Below are 26,226 nucleotides of genomic sequence, written 5' to 3'. Positions count from 1 at the left end.
TTGAAGAACTCAGAGAGCTTAATCTGTACTATAATTATAGTACAAATTATTTATTGATTAGATTTACATCCTGCCTTTTGTTCTGGTGCTCAAGGAGGTAGCATTCCCTTATCTCATTTTTCCCTGCAACAACAATCCTATGAAGTAGGTTGGACAGAGAGTAGCCCAAAGTCCCCCAATGAGCTTCCATAGTTGAGGATGGACTTGAATCCAGCTTGCCCTGTGTCATGTTAACCACTGTATTGCACTGGCTTAGACACTATACTGTATATTGAGGAGTATAGTGAAGTACTTTGCACTGCACCTCACTGTACTCTACAATACTATATAGTTATGCAACCTGCCTTTTTAAAACTAAAGTAGATGCCAGTCCCATTCACCTGTGCTCCTGTCATATAAAAGAGACACATAGTTCCTGAAAAGTAATTTGAATATTACAGGGTGATCTCTACAGTCTCTTCTTCTCTTTTCAGTGCAGATTGGAACTAATTATTTCTCTCCTGCTTTTCTACAGATGGGATCCACAGTGTTGCTGCCCAGTGCGTGCTCCAGGTTACCATTATCACAGATGAGATGCTGACCAACAGTATCACTTTGCGGCTGGAGAACATGTCCCAAGAACGCTTCCTTTCACCGCTACTGGCTCTCTTTCTTGAAGGAGTAGCGACTGTGCTGTCTGCTCCCCGTGATCATGTTGTCCTCTTCAACATCCAGAATGACACAGATGTTCAGGCTGCCCAAATCCTGAATGTCAGTTTATCAGTACTGCTGCCAGATAGAGTCCATGGGAGCCACTATATTCCTTCAGAAGACCTCCAAGAACGACTGTACCTCAACCGGACACTCTTGGCTGCTATTTCAGAGCAGAGGGTTTTGCCTTTTGATGATAATATTTGTTTGCGGGAACCCTGTGAGAATTACATGCGTTGTGTCTCAGTGCTGAAATTCGACAGCTCAGCACCCTTCATTTCCTCTGATACTATTCTTTTCCGTCCTATCCACCCTGTCAATGGTCTGCGTTGCCGTTGCCCACTGGGATTTACTGGTGATTATTGTGAAACTGAAATTGATCTTTGTTACTCTAATCCATGTGGAAATAATGGGCATTGCCAAAGCCGGGAAGGAGGATATACCTGTGAATGCCAAGAGGGCTACACTGGTAAGTATTGATTTGGGAAAAGGTCAGCCAAGGAAGGATCCCTCCAAAGGGAACAACTTAGTAGTCTTTGGAAGCTGTTGTCTTCATTCTTAGATTCTTTGATATGTCTCAGTGTTGACATTCTTCCTGGAATCATTGTGATCATTATCTCCAGAGTGTTTTTATTGTTCAAGATGCCTTTTAGAATTAATTTCTGCTTGTTATTTATTAGTAAGTAAGATGGATTAGAAGGCTGAAAGATGGAGATTTGTTAAGGCCATCTGTTGGGCATGGCAAACTTGGAAAGGGGGTTACTTGTATTGAGCCAACAGCCTATCTCAGCCTTTCCCAACAACACCCTCCAGACAACCACAACTCCCATCATCTTTAGACAATATCCAAGGCAGCTGGATACCCTTCAGATGTTAAGACTAATTACCATAACCTTTATGCAGGATGAACAGTGCCAAAGGATTGTGGAAGTGGTCACCCAAAAATTCTAGAAGGCACAAAATTGTCGATTTTATAAATGATTTCTTACAGCAGAAAGTTCAAGGGACTAAGAGTAAAGCTCAGAACATCTGATGCTAGGAGAACAGCTGTGGTCTGCAAAAGAGCTGTTAGCCTGAAAGGTGTCCTTGTTTGGATTTTTATCATATGCTGCTAATCAAGATTGTTTTGGGATTCAGTTTAGATTTCCCAATTGTTCCTTTGATCAACTACAGCGTTGACACCATTTTTGTTAGTTTCCCTGGAAGCATGACCTGGGATATTGTATATTGTAATGTGTAACTTTCCCCTAGGTTTAAAAAAACTAAAACTAAACTGAACTAAAATTAGATTGTAGAAGTTGCAGGATACAGCAGTAAAGGTATAGTTTTAATGGACTAGTTAATTCAATTATCTGTGACCATTTTCCTACTCAAATCCTTCCTCCCTGACCCTTAGTTATTCTTCTAATAATGAAAATGCTTCTTTACTGTATTTTTTCTCTATGGGAGGAAAGGAAGGTTATTTGTTAAATAATGGGGAACTAAAACCCAGAATTACTAAAAAGTATACATGATGTTAGTGTGGATATTAGTGAGCTCCAGGTAACATTCATTTCAGTAACGTAGTTCCCTAAATACCATTACAATGGATATCATTGCATCCACATCATTACAGCTAATGTTAACTGAAACACACTTGGGGCTTCAAAATTATAATCCTAACCAGTTGCCATCATCACTATATTTAATACTGAAAATCATAATACAAGAATAGTAATGTTAGCACCATACTGATTAATAATTCATGTTGCTTAGAGTAACAGTCAGTGAAACAATCCATGCCTTCTATAGTCCACATTTTGTCCTAAGTTGGTTCCTTCCTTCCTTCCTTCCTTCCTTCCTTCCTTCCTTCCTTCCTTCCTTCCTTCCTTCCTTCCTTCCTTCCTTCCTTCCGTCCTTCCTTCCTTCCTTCCTTCTTTCTTTCTTTCTTTCTTTCTTTCTTTCTTTCTTTCTTTCTTTCTTTCTTTCTTTCTTTCTTTCTTTCTTTCTTTCTTTCTTGTTTATTTATCAATCATATTTATATAGCCACCCATCTCACACAAGGTGACTCTGGGCGGTTTTAGAGCAAATGCCTGGTAGGAAAGCTGTTTCTGTGTTTAGTGCTTATGGGGGGATCCTGAAGATATGGGTTGGGGCAAGAAGAGAAATGAGAGTTGCCAGCTTTATTGGCTGCCCTGTGTAAATCTATTTCTGCTGTTGCCTTTTTGATTGTAACATTGGCTCTCCCTGTGCAGGTAGAGGAGGAAGGGGAGGCAGACGGCTTGGAGGGGGAGGCGGAATAGGGGCTTTGTCTGCTCAAGATTGGGGAGGGGCACTGTGGGAGAATATTTGTTTCCTTGGCAACGAAAGCTGGTCACTAGGGTGAGGAATCAAAAAGAGGCTGGGAATAAATCTTCTTTTCAGAAAAATCTTGATGGAGATGTGTGTGTGTATGTGTGTGCGTGCACATGAATGTGTATGCATGGGGGGTGATACATATAATGGAATGTGGAACAAGCTGGCGTAATGAAGAGGAACTGGAGGGAGAAGGAAACCCTTTGGTTAGATAAATGGGAAGGGGCAGAAAGAATGAGCATGTGAAAGAGAAGAAAATGCAGACACATTTTTTATCATGAATTTAGTGGACATATACTGTAGCTGTTAAAATGTCTTGGGCAACCGAATCTGTAAGAATCTCAATACTTTCTGTAGCCGTATTTCTCGCTTCAGCATTCTGCAGAGTTTGCCTCCAGAATGTACAGCTACCAGAATTGTATTACATTGCCATGACTACCCATGTGCCATCTTACAACATTCTTGGGAGCATCCCTTAGGTCAGGGGCTCTCAAACATTTCTAGGTTGTAAAACCTGTGAGTTAAAAAAAAATTCACAGAGCCCCTGATCAAGAGACAAACTCTAGTGATAGAAAATTGGCTGTGTTCAAGTGAATTTTTTCCCCCTTAGTCTCTCATGGAACTGTGTTTCATGGAACACACTAGGGTTCCACGAAACACAGTTTGAAAAGCCATTCTTTAGGTGATTCATCATCTTAGAAGATGATTCCATGTTATCTGAGTCTATGTTAGTACACTGAACATACCTCCGAGTTGGTTTGGATTTGGGCAACAGTATGTTGGCTTGCAAGACAGTCTCTAGGTTAGAGACTCTAGCTTGTATGAACATACTTGGGGTAAAACTGAGCTTTGCTGTGCATGTGGTCTGTACAAAACTGACTGGTCCTGTCCATACTATTAACAGGGAATGTTGCATGTGATATGGGTACAGCTAAGGCTGATAATTTAGTCTACCCTTTCTCCAGCTTACTAAAGAGCATTATGTAAAAGCCTTGGTTGACCAAAGTGATGACCAGTGGGGCAGGTCAATAACTATAGGCCCATGTGGAAGTGATCACAGTGTGTGGAAGATTGAGATTTGGAATGTAAGGGGCATAAATGATAAAAAGCGTGAATTTATAAATGAAGTGAAGGAAAGAAAAATAGATATGTCTGAATGTGTCTGAAACTAAGGGAAAGGAGAAGAATACAACAAATCTGAATGAAGGTTGTCTGAGTTTATGGAATGGAGTTGATTAATACTTGTAGGAAAGTGATGGTGTAGTTTTGATAGTGAATGAAATGTGCAATGAAATGTATTTGATGATAATTAATGATGGGTGGTTGACATTTTTTGTTTGTATATCTCCCCCAAACTGTATTTGGTTTTGTGTTCTTATAATATTTTTAATTTTTAATTTTAATTTACTTCGAGTCTTTTTTGAGTTGGGGTCTTATAAATATAATAAATTATTAATTATTATTAATATCATTAATCCACACATATGGCAAAGGAATTAATATACATCTAAAAGCAAAGTTCAAAGAATGTTTGTAGTGATATTAGTGAAGTATTAGTTGGGAACATGCATGTGTGTATTTTTTAATGCAAATGATGCTATGTTGTTGACTGAGAACCAGAATGATTTGTGGTGAATATTAGATCTGAAAATTAAGGTATCGAACACCAATGTAGATGTGTTTGGCAAGGAAAGTGGAGTGAACAATTACTGTACATGTTAAATATAAATGGTAAAAAATTAGAGCAAGTAGATGAATTGAATCTTGGTACCATGTTTACTAAAGATAGAAAATGGATGGAAAAAAATTAATATAGATAAATGCTGGTAGAACAGTACTGGGTCATATGTGAGGAATGAATATTTGTCAAAGTGGTGATAAGAGCTGTGTGTAAAAGAGTGCTTCTTCCCAATTTGTTATATGTAAATGAGGTTTGGGTGTGTCACAGAAAATGTAAAAGAGTGCTGAATACAGTGGGAATGGGTACTTAAATGTGTGGTAAACAAGAAGAGATAGGGTCAAGAACTGTGGACTGAATACAAAAAGAATGACCAGTATGGAAAAGTACACTGAGGTATTTTGCTTGTATACAGAGCATGAAAGAAAATTGAATAGCAAAACGAATATATGAATGAATAGTGAATGGGTTGAAAAAAAGGGAATGATTGAGAATGGAGTTAGATGGTTGAAATCCTGAAAAAAAGAGAGATGAGCAGTTTAAAGAACAAAAGGCAATGTATGGTGCAGCAAATGAACATGGTGGGAAGAATGATAGTTTGCAGAAAGGCATGGAGAGGTATAGTGAGTAGTGTTGGTATAAACTAGTTTTAGCAATGTTTCCTTTTCTTAACTCATGCCTTTACATAATTTATTTGGTTTACTATTTCTCAGTATGGTACTTTTTAGTATTTTTATTTGGTATGAGTTTATATCTAACACCTCTTTTCCCCCTCTTTCCCCTACTCTGTGAAGTAGGTTGGGCTGAGGGAGTGACTGGCCTAAAGTCATACACTATGCTTCCATGGCTGAGGGAGGACTAGAATCTGGGTCTCCTAGCTCCTAGCCTTAATCACTGTGCCACGCTAGTTCTCTTCTTACTCCTTTGCTGTGTTCTGCATAACACTGCTTACTCTGAAAGAGAAGAGAGTGATAGGAATGTGTGTTCCATGATAAATTCCAGTTTTGACTTGGAGCATGATTTTTTTAATTGGATAGGTTTTTATCTTGCCTTTCCTTCAAGAGCTCAAGGTAGCATACATGTCACCCCCTTCTCCATTTTTCTCTCCACAACTATCCTGTGATATAGTTTGTGCTAAAAAATAATGACTGTCTCAAAGTCACTCAGTGAGCTTCCATGGCTGTATCTGAACTTGACCCTGGTTCTCTCGATCTTAGTCTAGTAGTTAAAGAACTACTGCAGCGTATCACTCACTGGAGTCTTGCTCTAGACTGGTTCCCTCTGCAACTTCTTCTGCCTCTGTCTCCTTCTCTTCCATCTTCTTTTCTGTAATATAGTACTTCACATATATCAAATTATTTGCAGTAGTACATATGAGACATGCAAAAATGCATTTCATGTATCATCTACTTTAGCTCTTATTACAGGGCAACAAGCATGGTTTTGGCATAAGCCCTCTAGCTAACATTATGTTATTAAAGCAAGCACCTGCTTCTCACTTAGGAGTATAATTATGACATGCGTATGGATAATGGTGTATCATTTAACCCTCTGTCCAGTCCCTCTTAAATGCTTTGGTTTTCTGAATGCAACTGAAGAAAATAGCTCAGAAATTTCTCAGAGTTAGGCAAATTACATAGGAATGGTTTTAGTTGGTGCTTCAGAAACTAATCCTAAATCAAAGTTGGGCCATATGTGAAGGTGAAATTTTCAATGTTAATCTGTGGTGTTTCTGGCCATACATTACTAAGGAACATTTCTAGCTTGGGTGTGAAAAATGGGATCAACATTGCAGGAATAATTCTATATATTTTTGATGAAATACATTTCATATATATTCTGGTCAAGAGATTTATGTGAAGGTTATATTGAGAATGGTCAAGAAGGTAGGCCAGATTTAGCCACAAATTCAGTAAGCCATTTTATAACAACTATCCAATCCCTCCCTTCCCTATCCTATTTCTGCATATGTTAGAGGTAGAATATGGCCAGAGGGGTCATTGCACCTTGTAATATGACCTCACCATAAATTCCTGTTATTATGTATATTTATAGCAGCTCCATTTTTTCCCTAGGGAGAAATTTGAACCTGTCCTTCTACACTAGCAGTTTCCTTTCACCCTAAGTGACTTCAGGATAACATAGAAATAAGTTTCTGTTAAATTACCTCATAAGCCAGTTGGGGATGTATAGTCCAGCAGCAAGATGGTGTATCTGCAGCCTATCAGACTATTGCTTCCCATATCCAGAAATCTTTAGAACAGCTTCTTGAAACTCCTTTTAAGGTTTCTCTCCAGTTCAGATTGTACTTCAAGGAGGTTTCATAATTTTGTTTGGAAGCCCAAGGACATTTCTATATGAATAAATTCTACCTACAAATTTCCACAGGGCCAAGTGATGATAAGCATCTTCCAGATCATAACAGCAGGTATTCAGACTTCAGTGTCTCTGATTATTAGGGCTATGCGGTTGTTTGAGAATGATTCAGAAGAGGTGTTCCAGAAAGTACAGGAGTGTGAACAAGCTGTCTGTGAATTATTAAAGCACCCACATCTGTTTCTAAGATCATGCAGCTGCTGTGGAAGACTCCCTGCAATGGCTTTAATAAATCAAACAGTTGTTCTACATTAGTACTTTCATACATTCCAAAGCATTTCTTCCAAATCAAATCTGAAGCATTACACAGCCCTACTGGTCTTACTACAGCCATAGTCAGGTTATGAGATCTAACTGGTCAATTTTTAAAAGAAGAATATACCTTTATACAGTCAGATAGAACATTTGGTTTTTATTTCATCCACTTTAAAGGGTACAGCTTCTTCAAAAAGGGGTAGAATTTGTCCCTTAACTTTCAGAGCTTTCATATATAATAAATCTGGGTCCTTGTCTGCCGCCAAATCATGCTATTTGTATTGATTAGCACTGCATTCACCCCGTTTTAGATGTTACAGTGCATAGTCTACATTGATTTTTTTTTCTTAGTAGCCTTAATCTTTGAGTATCTAGAGACCTACATCTATGTGAATAATTTCCTGGTATAAGGTAGGTAGCATGTTTTGCCACAACTGTGGAGATGGACTTTTTAAAAAAGAGAAACAAGAGAAAGGAAGATCGGATACAAAGGAGGGAGCTCATTTACCTACAATTTGTTCCAGTGAGGAAAACTTCAACTCCCAAAATTATATTTTCTTTATAATTATTCAAAGAAATTGACAGACTTATTAAAAATAGAAATTGATCCCAGATTGTTGGGATAGAGCCCATGTTGCTCCGATGATTAGGACCAAGACTCCCCTAATACATTACATTGCTATTCTGACTGGGACTTACAGAAAAGCATTGATTTGCTTTTCCTCTTGTGAACACCTATAATCTTAGCTTTTGGGGTATTGGAAGAGAATTGGATGCATTACGTTATGTGAAGACCAAGGTCCTTGGAGAAGGCTCTAAGATAGGAAGGTGGAAGGAAAGAGAAAAAAATGATGACCAGCTGCAAGGTGGATAGACCCAGTTATCTTTAGAAGACCCGAAAGACCAGGTTAGGGACAGATCCTGATATGCTCAAGATGTGTCAGGAGATGTAGCTATTCCAGCTATTGACTATATTGGCTGGGAATAATGGTAATTCCAAATCTGGATTCTGGAGCATTCAGATAGGGGAAGGTCTCTGTAAAGTAGGGTATATGGCTAATCTAGTAAGGTTCCAATTTATCTTAATGAAACTGTTGTTGTCTGAACCCAGTAATTAAAAAGAGAATGAGAGAGGAGGGAAGCTGATGTTGGCAATCTGGTTAGGATTCAGAAGAAATCTTTGAAGGTAATGTGTGTTAGTAAACAAATAAACCTGAAAACAAGGCTGAAAGGAAGCGTGTAGAGAAACAAAAAGCTGGTGGGGAGAAAAACATGTTTGAGTTTCAACTGTTTACAAGTATCTGAAAATAAATAAGAAGGATAATCTAGATTTTCTATGGTTGTGGCAAATAATTAGTACAAATTACGGGAAATTAGATTTACAGAAATACATTAGGAAATTATGGGGATGGTACAATTTTGCAATTTTTCACATTTTCACATTCTTATACCGTAGTCTTATACAGGGCTGAAATATTGAACTAGCCCCATAATTTCCTAATGTGTCATCTTATGCTACAGTATATGGAGTAGTGGTGGCCTAGTCCTTATGGCTATAAAGATATAGAAGAAAAGATATGGCTATAATGTTGGAAATGCCTAGGCAATGCTCACTGATGAACTTTCAAAAACTGGGGCTACAGGTAGAAGTAAAATTTCCTACTTTATAAGTTAAGAACTTCAGTGGTCTCTTTGACTGTTTGCAACTTTAATCTTCAATATAAAATCAGAATAAAGTAATTCATATTAAAAATATGCTTTATTTATATATGTTACATGAATCTCAATTTTGGTTAGTTTTTAAATCAGGACTTAAGTCTGATTTCAATTTGTTTGTTGTTTAAGTCTGATTTGTTTTCAATATGAGAGCATGGAATATATAAACTTTTGAGAAAAAAGTGGTTTCAAATTATGAGCTTGGCTTGTTTGTAACCATCAGAGGCTATTCCCTGGTAAATTCAGCTTTTCTACATTGTCAGATCTTGCTTTTTCAACTTGCAGCCTTCTCCAAAAACTACCCAGTTGCCCTGGAAATTGAGAAATGAACAACACAGTTAAAATAATAGAAATATTCACATACATCTGCCTGAAATCACTCCTTCAGATTGCTAGTAATACAGGGAACAGATTTTCTTGTTTATAACATATGCTTTGGAAGTGAATATCATTTTGTTGAAAACATCCCATTGTTAAACAGTTTCCATTATTAACAAAAGCAGCTGCCTACATGTTGGTGGAATATATTAAAGATATTTTCTACATTAAACCTTTTGGTTAGTCAGATTTTTCGCTGAAGCAAATTGAAGAGTAAACTCTGGAGAATCAGACTTGTTGGAACCGTGCTTTCAAATCAAGGTTTCAGCTTGTACAAACCCACAAGTGGTGTATGCGATATGACCAGAAACTTTCTGAGATTGCTCTGGTCTTCTACTGCTAAAATTATAACTTTGGACCTCTATGCCAAATATTGTCTGCTTTAATTGGTGGGAAATCCCAGCCACTACTGGGATCTGAGAATAAAGTGGAAACTGACATTGTGCTGCTAATTTTCAGAGTTTTGTTATAGATCTTAAGATCTTTGACATCATTTTAAAAAGCCCCAGCACTTAATATCATGGAAGTCTACGAGTTTTCATATTTTTTTAGTCTTTCTGCTTATGCAGAAAAATCAGAAAGAACAGTCAGGTACCTTAAAATTCATTGTTAAATTAACTACAGTGCTGTAGTCTCACAAATATGAAAGATCAGAACTGTTACAATATCAAAACAGGTAATACATAAGAACAGCTAAAAGTAGCATAAAACTAGGGATTAAGAGTCTTGGGAAAATAAAATATTTTCCCTTAGCTTTGAAAAGTGGAGGAGTATTCCAAAACTAAAATGTCCTGTCTCTTTTTGCCAGTATTTCACCTCAAATGATAGACAAGAGGTAAAATTATAAAAATTATCTGTTTGCTAGTGAGTTAACTTGTATATAGATGATCTGGAAATAGGGATGGGCAGTAAGTTACTTGAGTTTGCTAACAACACCAAATTATTTAGGAAAGTTAAATTGTGATTGTGAAGAGTTCAGAAAAGATTCCTCTAAAAGGTAGAAACTAACATTAAAATGGCAAATGAATTTTGGCATAAACAAATACAAAGTGATCATATTGAAGCAAAATTCTTAGCCATATATTCTTTGGTTGGTTGGAATGGAAGGAACTAAAACAGGGGTTTCTTGATGCTGTGCCAATATCATAAATAGTCCTAATCATCACATTTCATAAAAGCTGTCGGTACATAGAAAGGCAGTCAAAACAATTGGGGATGTGAAACTACCATCTTATGAGGAAAAGTTATAATGCTTGTGGTTTATTAGCACTGAAAATAATGCAAGTAGGGAGAAAATGATAGAAGAATATACATTTGGAATGATGTGGAGAAAGTGGATTAGGAGACTCATAATACTGGGGATCCTTAATGCTGGGAGTTTCAGGAATGAAAGAGGAAGTAGTTCTGAAAGCATATAATCAAACTGTGGGATTTATCTCTACAACTTGGACTAAAGATTAGACAAACTAATAGAGAAGACAATTACCATATGTAGTAGTCATGATGAATGTATATGTGCTCCATTATCAGAAACTGAACAGGTCTAGTGGAGGTGCCTGGGGCAGAGTCTTGTAGGGTTATCTGTGTGTGATTCCTGAGGAACTAGACAGGGTCTTCTGGACTGTGCGCTCAGCCACTGGCTTGTTAGATCCATGTCCCTCCTGGTTAATCAGGGCCACTCAGGAGGTGACCTGCTAGTGGGTCCATATGGTGACATCTGCTTTTTTGAGGGAGGAAGTTGTGCCTGCAGCCTTGAAGGAGGCTGTGGGGTGCCCTCAAGAGGCCATTTCTGGATCTAACGATTCTAGACAATTTCCCTCCAGCCTCCAACCATCCCTTTTTAGGAAAGGTTGTGAAGAAGATGGTTGGGCTTCAGCCCCAGAGGATCCTGGAGGAGATGGATTATCTGAACCCATTTCAGTTGGGTTTCAGGCCTGGTCACAGTGTGGAGACTGTAAGGTTTGCCCCGTTCGACAGAGAAACTCTCGTGACACGTGTGGTTCACAAAGAAGGTTTACTCATGCGTAACGTAGTAGTCACAAGCAAAGCCAGGACTGGCTTGGTACAATTGCATCACTTGTTATATTCCCCCCTTCCCGCGCTTTTTTCCCGCCCCGCGATCACGTTGCAGCTGCGGATTGTTGGCCCCCAATAATCCCCCTTGATTGTTCATGATGGCAGGATCGGTCAGGGTCCATTGTCCTTGATTGCCAGTCCCCCTCCGGCTGGGTTGGTTCCTTCCCGTTACGTGCAAGCCCGCGGGTTCTGTGCTGCGTTGCGATCTTGTTTCGCTGCCTGCGGCCCCGTTCATTGCTGGCTCGCGCCGTTATCAGTTTATAGTTAAAAGCTTCCGCTGCGGTTTTCCTGTTTGGCTGGGTGCAGGTGGCCCGTTAATTAGCGGCGCTTTCAGTTCCTCTTTTCCCCGCTAGCTACCGCCGGTGGATTCCGCGTGGTCTGGCTGCGAGCTTCCCTGAAGCCCCGTGCTGACCGAACCTGACAGAGACAGCATTGGATGTGCTTGTTGATGACCTGTGGCAGAGCCAGGATGAGGATACTGCATCTTTCTTTGTGCTCCTTGATGTCTTAGCAGCTTTCAGTACCATTGATCATGATATCCTTCTGGACTGGCTGCAAGGTTTTTTGAGGGGGGGGCATTTTACAGTGGTTCTTTCTTTGTGGCCGATTCCAGTTGGTATTAACTTATAGGGTGCTGCAAGGGTCAATACTCTTACCCCTTCTGTTTAACATGTACATGAAACCACTGGGTGAGGTCATCCAGCGGTTTGGGGTCAGATATTATTATAACACTGATGACACCTAATAATACATCTCAGTCCCAGATTGACCAAGTGGTCCTGTTGAAGTTGTGTCCCAGTGTCTAGAGGCTCTACAGGTCTGGATGAGGAGGAACAGATTCAGGCTCAGTCCTGACAAGACTAAGTGGCTGCAAATATTTGGGTCATCTGGCTTTGAGGGTTTTCCATCTTTGATCTTGGATGGGATTGCATTTCACCACTCAAGACTGGTGTGCAACTTGGTTCTACTTGGACTTATAGCTTCTGCTTAAAGAGCAGGTGGTAGCTGTGGCCAAGAGGGTCTTTTCACAGATGCACCCAATGAGCCACTTGCACCTTTCCCTCTACCTAGAAGCCCTTCAAACAGTCACTTATACCTTAGTCACCTCACAAATAGATTATTGTAATGTGTTCTACATGGGGCTGTAGAAGACTACTCAGAAGCCCAGAATGCAACAGCCTGGACAGTGTTGGGCATGCTTCATTATGTCTGTGTGACCCCACTGCTCCCTGAGCTGCACTGGTTATCAATTGGCTTCTGGGTGCAATTCAAGGTCCTAGTTATCATGTATAAAGCTCTTCATGGCATAGGGCCTGGTTTTTGAAGGACCACCTATCTCTGGTTGTTTCTGCTTATCCAGTGCGATCAGGGAGAGTGGGCATCCTTCATGTCCTATTGATTAATCAGCGTCATCATGTGGGACTCAGAAATTGTGCCTGCCTTCTGGAATGATATCCACCCAGAGATCCAGATGGCTCCCATCCTGATAATGTTCAGGAAACTATTAAAGACTTGGGCTATTCTTCCAGGCTATGGGGCAGAGTAAAGGTTGAGCCCTTGCTGGATTGTGTATGTGTGTGCGTGTGCATGTGTGGTTCTACTGTGTGTTGTTTTGAGAGCCATTCATGATTCCCTTTTGTGTTTTGTATTTTTTACTTTTAATTGTAAGCTACTCAGAGTCAAGAGTTATGTGGTCTATAAATTGTATAAATACTACTAGTAGTAATAATTATTGTAATACTGAATCCAAATGCTGTGCTCCAAATGTATCTGTGGGAAAATATTCAATTGGGTTTGGAGTGGTTTTGAATTGTTAACTAATTTTGAGAATTATGGAGAAGGCAGGTGGAGAATATATATGTTTGCTGATAGATACTCTCTGCTTCTGCTACAGGAGAGAACTGTGAAGTGAATTCCCGCTTGGGCCGCTGTACCCCAGGTGTCTGCAAGAATGGTGGCACCTGTGTCAACCTGCTGGTGGGTGGTTTCAAGTGTGACTGCCTTTCTGGAGACTATGAGAAGCCATACTGTCAGATGAGTACCCGTAGTTTCCCAGCCCACTCCTTTCTTACTTTTAAGGGGCTGCGCCAACGCTTCCATTTCACCATCGCTCTCACGTAAGTACTTGACGTAGGAAAAAGAAAAGTTCAGTATAGACTGACATTTGTATTTTCATTTACATTATTTTGCTCTTCCTTAGAATTTTCCTGGCATTCTGGACTATGAGCCAGCAGGATAACCCTCATACAACTATCCCTCTTCTTTTAAAAAATCTATTTTATTTTCAATATTTTTACAAAATGACTAGACTATGAAGCCCAGAGGAAAGAGGATTTTAAACAATAAATATAGTAGGTGGAGTATAAATATTTAACCAGTTCTCCAAATGTGACTATTGCAGTACTAAAAATTTGCAAATGGATAGAGTTTTGTGAAATTTCCTTTTTTTTTTTTTTTGGAAGCCAGATTAGATGAACTATATTTCCTTGGAAATTTTCTACTTTCACTGAAAATAAGATATATAGGTTAAAAAATGTCCCACTGTGCCCAGATGGGCCATCTCCTATTAAATGTCTTTAAAATTGCAGTCTTAAAAAGGTTTTGATACAGAATTCTGCTTCATCTTCTGTGTGTTTCTTTCCTGCTGAGATTTGAAATAGTTACATAGGACAATTTTAAAAGATTTGAATATGGACATATTTGCCAGGGGAATCACCTTGATCTAGGCTCTTACCTGTCCACAGGAGGAGAGTGATATAAGTAAATGCTGATGGTGTTGCACAGCCAGCATTATTACACTTGTATAGGTCCAGCTCTGGATAAATGAGAGCTGTATTCCTCCCCACTACCCACAAGTCCTGTCTGCACTAGATTTGAGGGCGGGGGGAGGTGTGTGGATGCTGAGAGCTACCACAGGCATCTGGGGCATATAGACCACTCAGTTTTGTGGATCTGTTTTGTTTAACTTTCAGACACATTGTGCTACCTATTGATTAGTCAAGCATCTTCCTCTTTCTAACTGTTTTAGCAATACTATTAAGCTAGAAAGGAACTTCTACTAGAGGAAAGCCTAGCAAAACTTTTGGGATTTGTGTATCTCATTTCTTGTTCTGTCCTTCAGTGTCAATGGGCATATTTGTTGTAAGGATGTTATTTGCTTGAGTTCCTCTGATGAGATTATGGAGTCCTCCCCATGTCCTGGCCTCACCCACCCATAATCATTCCAATTCCATCCCTATTGTTAGCCTAGCACAAAGAAGCCAGCCAGCCAAGGCCTTTTTGTCCCTGGCGAAGGGTCAGTGAACTCCAGTTCTGCTCTGTATACTTGTCACACACTTTTTCCTCTGGGACTGGGGATGTGTGGGGGTGGGGGTGGGGGGAAACTGCCAAGTGCTGACAGTCTAAAATGAATCTACCCAAAAGAGCAATACTGTGTGTGATCACAAGGGAAAGGAAGACCTGCTTTGCTCAGATGGGAACCATATTTTTCAGCCCTGACAGGCTCACCATTCACTGTTTCTGTGGGTTATCATTCCCCACCTGCTGCAGAATTGGTTGCTTCAATAACTCAGCCACTTGGTAATCTGGGAGCAGTTTGGTTTGGGGAAGAAAGGATCTCTTGCATGTGGCTCTTAATTGACTTCAGATACCACTGCAAAATATATCATCCTAAGGGACAAAGACGAGTGATTTGAGAAACATTCTGTTCTTGAATATAGTAGTTCACCTAGGTAATTATATACATTTTTATTTTAATGGTTTTACTATTGAATAATCAATTATGAAGCATGCATTTCTTTTTTCTCCCTTTAACCAACCTTATATGTTTTATGAGTATCTCTCTGTTCCTGATATACAGTATTAGACCAGAACAAAATACATTTAGTAACCTTAATAAAATAAAATAAAATATGCTGAACAGGTGTAATTTCACATGTTCCACTCAGATACTTCAGAGCACAAACATGTTTGCAGGTATAAGATAGAACTTGCTTATGCTCCTTTGATTGTAAGCATATATTTGGGGAATAAGCACGTTGCTATTAAAGAACAAACAATATGTATTTGAAGTAGAAATAAGAAAAGAAACCTCCAACCATGCAGAAGTTGGTACCAGTCAGCTGCCTTTCATTATAAAATATTTTCGAAAATAGGAAGAAAAGTTGCCTTAGCTGACTGGCAGCAGCTGTGGATTCCCTGTGCCAGCCAAGGTACTAATCGACCACCTGCAACTTTCCACGTGGCAATTTGGGGGCAGGGGTTGGTTCTAAATTTCATTAACAGGTGTACCATACCTACTGCACAAGGTCGATGCGTGTAGGGAAAATGAAAAATTTAGAATCAGTAGTAAAGAGGTAATATCTTATATGAGTATGTGGATGTGTAGAGAACATTGTGTATCTTTTTGGATATATGAATGCTACACTTGATCTTAGCCAAAAGGCCGAGAAGCAAAGGCACATTTGAATCTACTGCTTAAATTAAAAAACCATAGTTATCCAGGTTCCCTAGCCCCAATAATCAAAGTATATAAGGCTAAGGTTACTCCTATGCTCTTATATGGAGCAAAAGTTTGGGGCTTAAATTCCACTTCATTATTAGAACAAACACAATCCCAGCACCTGAGAAGTATTTTGGGTGTAGACAAAAGGGCTTCTGCTGATGCAGTTAGAGCTGAACTGGGAATTTATACAATCTATTCCCTGTCTAAAATCAGAGCATATAACCATTAATGAAATAGAGATTGACAGACTTCCAAAGCTGTGTTTACTAGAGCAGATAAAATCCCAATTACAGACCTCCTGGATTATACAACTGACAAATTATATAAGAAGCTGTGGTCTTCCCGTCTCTTGTGCAACCGGAGAAGAAGTAAAAAAGAGAGCTGCTCAAAGAATCTCGGATATAGAAGCACAGAAAGAGATAGCCACCCTTGGTAAGGTTGGCAATTTGAAATGGGTGAGCCAATATAAACATACTTTTCAAATTGCCAACTGTTTAAAGATACAAACGCCAAAACACCTTAGGAGGTATTTACCTGAGTGAGATTTGACCAGCTTAACACAATGGTTAGACATGGGAATCATTGTATTCCTTATAACGAACGCATTTGTATCTGTGGAGCGCCAGAGATCGAAGACTTAGCACATATATTATTTGATTGTAATCTGTATAAGAAGGAGAAAGACATGTATCTTGGACCACACATTAAATGAATCACCCATTGGGAACCACATATTAAAACAACATATTTTATATGTGGTCAGAATTTGAAAATAACATATACAATAATACAGCTCGGTATTTGAGTAAAACAGTATGGTTGAGATCTGCATACGTGGGGTTGATTGGGGTAAATTGTAGGGGTGACACGGAAATATGATTGTACTCTCACCTATTTGTATACTTAATCACTGTATTTTATTTCTATTTTCCTTAATTTGTTTTTATATAGGGTTTTATTAATATTTTGTGTTTGGAATTCCGTATTTTGATATGGCCTAAGGGCTAATCAATAAACTTTGATTTGATTTGATTTGATATATGAATACAGATCATGAAATGTGTAAAGTAGGTAGAATTCAAGGGTGATAGAAGACATTTAATTTGTATGATCTTGTGTTTTCTGGCTTTTCTGAGCTGTTGCTTATTTTAAAAATGCATTATTATTTACCAACTACATTTTTAAAATAATTGGGAGCCTTTAAAGGGTTCCTCCTATGCTCAGAAATAGTATATTTCTACAAGTGTGAAACTGTACCACTGAAAGCTAAAATGCAAAATACATTAACTGACCTGTGTGAATGCTGCTCCAGTCTTTTCTGGATAAATCAGCCTATATACAGTTGCTGGTAAGCACAGAAGAACACTCAGGTCTGTGAATTAGTATAGTAGCACATCGGGAAAAGACTAGGTTCCACCATAACAAGCTAATAGATTGCTGTGTATTTTTGTTTTAAGTTGTTATATTGGGAAGCATTCATATGTTACTTTCCCATTTGCAATTTGAAACGGCACATTCTAGGAATGAGTAGCAGTAAGCAATAAGCTCTGATGGAAGTCTACATGAAATAATCAACTAAATCTATACATTATCCATCTCTCATGGGTTTAGTTCAGTTCAACTACAGTTGATAGGTGGGCATATTGTAAAAGAAGATAAGAAGGTGCTATAGTTCTCCTGTTATATTTGTCAGAAGAGGGAAGATGGAATAATTTGACACCTGTGAATGAGGCTAAGCTTATTTGTTGGGATCTTTTAATTCCTTTTTCTACTGGATTTCATTTTTGATCTGGTGCCAGGAAGCTATGCAGTATGATACTAGTAAATAGATTGTCTTTGTTCTACCAGAAGATTGTAGAAAGTAGAGAGAAAAGGTACCTAGTGCTCTGATTATAGACAATTAATATATCAACATGCTGTTAATTAAAAACAAAAGTCGCCCTAACTATAGTGCTTTTCTGAAGATTTATTTCCACTTCTTTAGACTAAATCATAGTAAGCAACCTTTGAGTGCCTGATGGTTAGCAGCATTTGCTCTGGGGGCCCAGCAGGTTATGTTAAGGTGGGCATGACCAGTAAGTCAGTAGCAAGAATCTTTTGCAAAAAAATATTTAAAAATCTCCCATCACCACCCCCACCCCAAATTTAAACAGTAACAGAAGCAAGAAAACAAAGAACCAGTCAAAGGTATGGATAGTGTGCATGTAACACAATGAACAGGGCACACCAGGGAACCTAAAAATAACAATCTTAACAATCTAAAAGTTGAAATGGATTGGTAGGGGCTGATGTCATAATTATATTTAAGTTAATGTCTTACCTGAATCTTTTGTCTGAATGTACATTTTGGAATTTTCTTTGATGATATTCTCAAAAAATTGACCACTACATTAACAGATGGAAGTTTTACCCTAGATCACCTAGAAACAATAGTGTAAATCAACTCAACATCCCATTATATTTCCTGGTGTAGCCTGTCAGTGCATTTTCTCCTCCTAGCCATCTAATGAAATAAGGAATAGAAAAATGTGTTTGGCTGCGAGTTAACTTGTAACACATGGAGCAGAATCCAGTTTCCAGATTCTTTGGCCAGAACTTTAATCAGTAGCTAGTAAAGCCTTGTTTGTTTGTTTGTTTATATTTCAAATTTAGATACTGCCCATCTCACGAAAAAGTGACTCTGGGCTCTTTTTATTTATATTGAGCATTTTTCTCCAAGCTGTGAGGGTGTGATTTTCTTCCAATACAACTACATCATTTTCTGGATCTAAATGGATCAGTTTGCCCACTAATTCATATTTCTTTATTATCCTGGTTTCTCACTTGACTTAACAGAAATCTTTTCTTGTCCCACTTCTTGAACTTGACCTGGAAGTTGTGCTTTCCTTGAAACTATAGATATCCTGGGCTAACTTGGAACTTCCTTTAAAGGCTATGGCTGAGACTTGATAATTCGTGTCATTATGTGCCCAGTAACAACATGTGAACCTATAGTCTTGATTGTATATTTTGGGGAGTAGTAATCAAGTTCTCATAATTCTCCCAGCACAGCATTAACCATTTCAAATGACCACACTGGCATCTTGCTAAGAGCTGCCAGAACCTTGAAGAGCTTCCCATTGACATTGGAGAAATTGTTATTGTATGCTTATCTTCCTTACTTTCCTCGCTCTTATTTGCTGTTTATATACAGCCACATGCAACCGATACGAATGAATGAAGGGTTGAGATGGAGGGGGAGTTCCAGGATGAGTCACAGCTGAGCCAGCCTACTTGGGCACTCCTTTGTATGAAAGAACTACACACCTAATCACAGAGGAATGCCTTTGTTAGAACTAGCTTAGTTCCTTGGGTAAATCATGGCACTTAGCAATAAACATTCAGAGCCAGGATGTCTCCAAAATTTCTACTTAGGAAATTGTGTGAATCCCAAGTGCAGTCTACCTGTGTTTGTGAATGTTATATATGACCTGTCTCTGTGTGTGAATGTTTTCAAAGGAAAATTGTTTATTGGTATATGGGGTCCAGTGATACAGTTCATGTGCAGTTTATGTTGCTTTGTGTGGGAGTCCATTTTGGGGGGTTTTAAACTCTTTTTTCATCTTTTCATTTCATAACGCATTAGCAGCTATTGCAACATTTCTGCCCAGACAAAAATTCTAATACTTCACATCCTATAAACCACCCTGGTTCTTATGAACGTCTTGCGATAGGGATTGGGATGCCTGGAATGAGGCTTAGCATTCTCTTCTTTTGGGCAGGTTTGCCACCAAGGAACGGGATGGGCTCCTCCTCTACAATGGGCGTTTCAATGAACGGCATGATTTTGTTGCACTGGAAATAGTTCAAGAGCAAGTTCAGCTTACTTTCTCAGCAGGTATGATTGTTCTCCAGTACATATATTTATTTTAGTTTCCAGAAATTCCACCTCAGGATTTACTTTCCAGACCTTCTTTTTCTAAATCATTAGCAGTATTTTTTACCTCCTTGGCTCAGCATATTCCTGTTCCACTACTTCTTTCCTTGCTATAACTTCTGGTGCCATCACTGCTTCTCCTACAAAACCTTTTTGTAAAATGATGGAGAAATTATCCTTTTTTTCCTCAGATTTTATTTTTAAAACCTGAATTGTGCTTCATCTTTCCTTCAGGTGAAACCACAAGCACAGTAGCCCCATTCATCCCTGGAGGGGTGAGCGATGGGCAGTGGCACACCGTCCACCTGCACTATTATAACAAGGTAAGATTATTTTGTGCTGAACTGCATAGGCCTAGTGTTGAAGCACCTAGCATAGCAGTCCTCTTAGGATCTCTGAAGAATTCTGCTCATTTTATGCCAGTTTTCCCATTGGTATTGCCTGAATACCCATGTCATTGTCTGTAGTTGGAGATGCTGCTTATAGTGGAAGAGGAGGGTAGTTTCCATGGCTATGAAACATTCAAGAACTAGAAGAAGCTTTTGATTGTGGAGCCATTGTCATGATGTCTGTTTCAAAATATTTGGCTCCTGTAAGCTACTGGATATCCCCAGCCATTAGTATTCATAGTGCTCTAAACACAGAAGTATGGTGGGGGGAGTGAGGAGAAAGCTGTGATGGTCCAGCATGATGGAGTCCCAAGAAGCCAGTCACTAAATAGGAGGATGCTGACAGGGGGCAAGAAGAGGTGAACAGCTGGTGCAATTGTCACAGCCTGCTTCAGTTAATAAGCATGGGCCTGAAAAGGCTGCCCTGGGGAACAGAATGGCATTGATGGCTAGTGGGTGGGAGTGGAATTGAGGGAATGATATTAATCTGGGGGAGGGGAAGAAGGCAATAGGCAAAAATTGCCAGGCAGAGAAAGAAAAAACTTTCAAAAATTAACCTCTGCAGGGGAATACAGAAAAGTCCTCCTATAGTTCCTGTTTGCTGTGTCCTTGTTCTCCTAGGGAATTACCATTGCTTTTGTACGTTCAGTGCATTTTCATTCACTTTTCCAAAGGCCATCATGCTGATTCAATTCAGCCAGGACCCTCTGCCTGAATGTGATGATCTGAATCTAGAAATCAATTGAAGAATACAAAAACCTTGATCACAAGTCAGCCCACTTGATGTAAGAAAGCACCCAGAAAGATCAGTTTATAGCAGCCCTGTGCAAACTGAAGCCACAAAGGAGCCAGAACTACTCAAAGACTCAGCATGGTTGCTTCAAGCCCCTCCCAAAGTATTCCAAATATGCATATACATGTCCAGAAGACACTTCTCCTGAGTTAGCTGGTGAAGGGAAGCAGCAGCCACATCACTTCACCAGCTACCTTGGCAACTGCCGAAAGAACTTCGGGGTAGCTTTGAAGCAGCCATGTGTGTTTGTTGCAGTTATTTTTATACCTCCCATATCCCAAAACTCTGAGTAGTCATACAGCATCAAATTCCATAAAACACCATAAAATCCAATAAAACTTTACATAGACAGCCACAAAACTTTCACAATAAAACCAAATCAAAATAAGATCACACTAAACCTGGCAGTCCATGTCATCATTAAAATTCAAAGTCCCTAATGAGAACTGTCTTCACTGTCCTTCAGAAGGTTGATAGCTACAGGACAGGCATACCTCTAAGGGCAAGTTGTTGCCCTGTGTTGGGATCCAAATAGAAAAGGTTTGTCTACAGGCCCATGTCCATAATGGTCCATGTTTCTAGATGATCACATCGGACGGGCAAAATCCATTTAGAGAAAATAATGTTAAACAGTTGCAGCTTCAAAAAGCAGATCCAGAGCATCCTATTGAATGATTTTCAGGACACTACTTCATAAACATTGAACTTTAATATTTATGCTTTTATAATACTGCCCTGTGCAGAGAAACTAATTAAGCTATACATGCTATGTTATGTTGAACTGAGTCTCCTAAATGGCTTCACGATGATACTCTAACAGGACCCCAGTCTTTCAGAACTTGAATAAAAACTCTGATGCCAAGATCCAGCTGGTTAACAGGCATTACTCTACTTGCTTAAAGTTTATGCAATTGCATCAATACAGTTCCTGTTAGGCAAGAACTTCTGCTACACAAAAAAGGATCAGATAATCATTACAACTGCTTGACACTTACTTAGCATTGGCATCGTGCTAGATAAATGCCATGTTAGACTGCACAATTAGCCATCTGTTGTTGTAAGCTGCATTTTTTTCTTGTTTGACCAGTGCTTGTTTCATTCCCACATCAAATGCAGAAGTCAAAGGTGGCAGTAGAAAGAGCCACATTTTGTGATGTATTAGAGTTTCCTCCTGGAGTCCAGAGGAGTCTGGCTTGGCTCCATGCTCTCATTTGAGAGTACTTTATTTGGGATGGGGTGTTGTTCCTCCCATTCCTGGGAATGTTTCTGAATGCCGGTGTCAGCACTGATGAGCTGGATTGCCTGTGGGTACTTCACACAAGCATAGTGCTTCTGTGCCAGCAGACGGCTCTTGCTAGGTAGTGTGGAGGATACCTGCTTCCACTGCCTGCACCTAGCGCCATGCAGCCGTTTCTGCCCCCTGCCCCTGAACTTTCAGCCTTGTTTTAAAGGGATAGGTGCCTGACAAATACAGTATAAAAATCAAAAATGGAATCAAAGTTGCTTTCATAGGTTGCTGTAGGTAGCCTGCCAGTGAAAAGTTCTTAGCAGCATGTTGTGGTGACCTGGAGGTCCAGAGCTTGGGCTGAAGCATCACACTATTTCATTACACCAAGTCAAGCTTGCATAAACTGTCACTCAGGATCTTTTGTAGAAATAGTTCTATCGCTCCTCCTGCTCCCCCCACCATCTCACCGTGTAAGAATAAAAGGTATCTTGGGAGTTATGACTGTGGGGATTGTCAGAATATTACTTTTCAAAAAATGCTTTCTTACAAATCACATGGGGGATAGAGGGACACTGTATCCCTGGCCTCCTCCCACAAACTAAAAATATGTTATCCTTGGCTCATCCTGGCTGGAAACCAAGATATGTTAGCTTTCACTAAGACTGTTGGTTCTTTGGATTGTTCCTCTTTTTTTCCGAACACACTGTAGCAGGCAGAGGTGAGATTGGGGAGAGCTCTAACAAAGGTGCTCTTTTAAGTATCTATAAGAGTGGCTAAGCTTCCAGTATTTGGAGTGGTAGATAAAGTGCATAAGCTCTAGGTTTCAGTGCCATGCCTGTCAAATGGTAATAAGGCAGTCCTGCTGTTTCTTTCAGAACAATAAATACAGCTTATTAAAAACCACTGTGAATCTCTGTCCAAACATGTGAAGGCTTGCTTAATTGTTGAAGATGCCTTGTCTCTTTATCCTAGCTTTGGAAGCTAGGACACACAGGAAGTGAGGTCCTTTTTTTTCCTTTCTTTGCAATGAGCAGAATGCTTTCCAATTAGGGCAAAATTTGCTATTTCTACCAACTATTCCCTATAAAGAAAGAGTGGGATAGCTCATTGCATGCCTGTGGCTAATCTTGGCTTTCTTTGCTCTCAGTTTCTCAGTTCTCTGAGACAGTAAGTGGATTCAAAGAACAACTCTAGATATATTAGCAGCATGTCTTCTTAGGCATTGCCTTGAGGCATATTGGTACATCTAACTTAGTTTAGTGACAGATTGTGTGTGTGTGTGTGTACCCGCACTTATGGGAACAAAAAGTAGCAGAGCTATAGGGAAATTTACTCCTATTTTCCTCTAGCCAGTGAAAAGAATGAAAGGATTTGGGGATTTTGATAGAAAACAAAATCATCCCTCCTAAACTGAAAATGCAGAACATCCATGAACTGACAGAGATAATTCATACTAAGGCTACATTATGGAAGTAGGAAAAACAATATGATACTACTCTGGCAATAGAAGGAGACTAAGGTTCTTCCCCCCAGGTCAGTTAAAGTGCTCTCCTCCCATTTGTGAACCTGCAGAAAAGATACTGCTGTCCATATTGCCAGTCCCTGTTGTTTCTGTTCTGGCTTGTAGCTGGAGGACACATCCAATTTCCTATGCAGGAAAGGTTGCCCTCCCAGCTCCTTCTCAACATCACCAGTCAGCAAGAAAACCATCTGCTAATCGCAGCACTATGTTCTGACACATGTGTAGTTTTGTGGTTTTAGCCATCTCTGGAATATGCTTAGAAAAATTGGAATCCCAAAACATATACTTGTCTTCATGTGAAACCTGTACACAGGTCAGGACACCACAGTATGGACAGAACGTGGCAAAACACATTAGCTCCAGGTTAGCAAAGGAGTGAGACAAGGCTGTATACTTTCCCCTTGTTTATTCAACTTATATGCAGAATATATATCGAGGGAAGCTGGATCGGAAGAAGATGAGCAGGGTTTTAAAACTGGAGGAAGAAACAACAATAACCTGTGCTAAGCTGATGATAGTGCTCTGGTAACTGAAGATGCAAAGAATCGACAAGCTCTCATAATGAAAATGAAGGAGCACGGTGAAAAAAAACAGGCTAATATTAAAAGTAAAGAAGACCAAACTCATGACAACAGGTTCAGCAACCAGCCCTGAAATTGACAATAAAGATATTGAAGTGTTGGATAGTTTCTGCCTTTTAGGATCAACCATCAACAGTAAAGGAACCAACAATCAAGAAATATGCTGCAGACTAGCACTTGGCAGAGTAGCCATGAAGGCCTTGAGAAATATATGCCATGACAAAGATCAGAATTGTGCAGGCAATGGTTTTCCCTATGATGCTCTATGGAAGCAAAAGTAGGACTTTGAAGAAGCAGGATACAAAGAATATTGATGCTTTTGAAATTTGGTGTTGGAGAAGACTCCTGAAAATACCATGGCTAGCCAAGAAAATGAACAAATGGATCATTAAACAAATCAACCTAGAATTCTAACTCAAGGCACAAATGACCAGATTCAAATGATCCTACTTTGGACATATTATGTGAAGACTTTGATTTCATAGAAACTGGAACTCTTCTAAAAAGGAATGTTTCCAGCAACTTTCAGATGACTGTTATTTGGCAGGTTGGAAGAGAACTCCCAATGTGCCACTTTCCTTACAATCCTAATGACAATTACCCTTGTGTGTGATCTTGGTGCTGCTGTTTGTATGAGGAGGAAAGTTTCTTTTGGTGATAATGGGAGCTTTCTTCTTAAAGAACCATCAGGAACCTAATACTGAGGAATTTTCCCTTCTCTATCTGCAGTGTTTAGATGCTCACTCATGGCAGTGACTATCTGCATTTTTCTAAAAATGCCCACATTTGTATTCTTAGCTGCTCAGCAATAGTCCAGGAGGGTTTCTTCCCTCTAAAAGGCCATGGTATAGTCATTGCTTCTTTTCATGCTTTATCTGGTATTTCTGCAACCCAGTATAAGCTTGTATGAAACTGAGGTTCATACACAAAACTCCTGTTTTATCTTCTGTTAGGTTTCCTGGAGACTGAGCCAGCCAATCCTTTGATTGCTTTTACTTTCCATCAGTACTTTTTCTCTGTGGTCAGATTTCAAGCGCTTTCACCAGTCTAATGTCCTCCAGATGTGGAGGGCTGCAATTGGTTGGGAATAATGACCTGCAGAAAAAAGAGAGCTCCTTTGTCAGTTTGTCACAGTGGGTTAGCTGAGGACTCATCAGTATACAATTAAAATGGTTGTATGACAAAATGGAGAAGTTTAGTCTTCTGGGGTCACAAATCCTTCGGGATACAGTAATTCCAAAATACTGTAATCTTATGCCAGAGAAATAAAATCCTCGTGTTTAATAACCTGTGGCAAACAAGAACTGCCTCTGGGCAAAACATATGTTGCCTTTTTATTGGGGAACTTGTCTGAGTGTCAGATATCCAAAGTAGGTACTTGTACGTGGAATTTGAAAGCATGGGCACCTACTGCTTGCACAAAAGGGGGATTGGTGGCTGCAGTCTTCTTCTAATCCCACTCCTGTGGATTTTACAGGCCCAAGTCTCCATTTAGCCATATGCCTGCCACTTGCAAAAGCCACCATGTTGATTGTTCTTGATCTGAAGCAAATTTAGACTGTAGATTAAACAATTAGACAATTAACAACTCTGGGGAGTTTGCTTGGATCTGCCTGGGCTGGAGCGTGGGGGCTGTGCTCTGAGCCTTAAGCTGAGTTCCTCCCCTCTCCGCTCTCCCATTTTGTTTTGCATGTTTGGAGAGAAGGAATGACTCAAAGGCTGAGGGAAGATTTGGGCTGCCTGCCAGTCCCTTGGTGCTGTGCTGTGACCTGCTGCCATGGGCACACCCT

The 26,226-nt window shown here is 39.5% G+C and overlaps 1 protein-coding gene across 1 annotated transcript in view; it reads left to right on the top strand.

Moving 5' to 3' along the window:
* The window catches only part of CELSR2 (cadherin EGF LAG seven-pass G-type receptor 2), a 99,094-nt gene that overhangs the window by 29,069 nt on the left and 43,799 nt on the right, over positions 1-26,226 (top strand). The window contains exons 2-5 of the mRNA XM_088153475.1: positions 515-1,159; positions 13,398-13,620; positions 19,769-19,884; positions 20,158-20,246. Coding sequence (XP_088009601.1) covers positions 515-1,159; positions 13,398-13,620; positions 19,769-19,884; positions 20,158-20,246 — 1,073 coding nt within the window. The remainder of the gene's footprint in view (positions 1-514; positions 1,160-13,397; positions 13,621-19,768; positions 19,885-20,157; positions 20,247-26,226) is intronic.

Source organism: Python bivittatus, unplaced genomic scaffold, assembly GCF_059951505.1.
Source record: "Python bivittatus isolate LINGU-HERP-01145 unplaced genomic scaffold, Pbiv_v1 ctg000700_np1212, whole genome shotgun sequence".
NCBI classification, from domain to species: Eukaryota; Metazoa; Chordata; class Lepidosauria; order Squamata; family Pythonidae; genus Python; species Python bivittatus.
The sequence above is the reverse complement of the archived record's forward strand: the minus strand, read 5'-3'. Positions and strand labels throughout refer to the sequence as shown.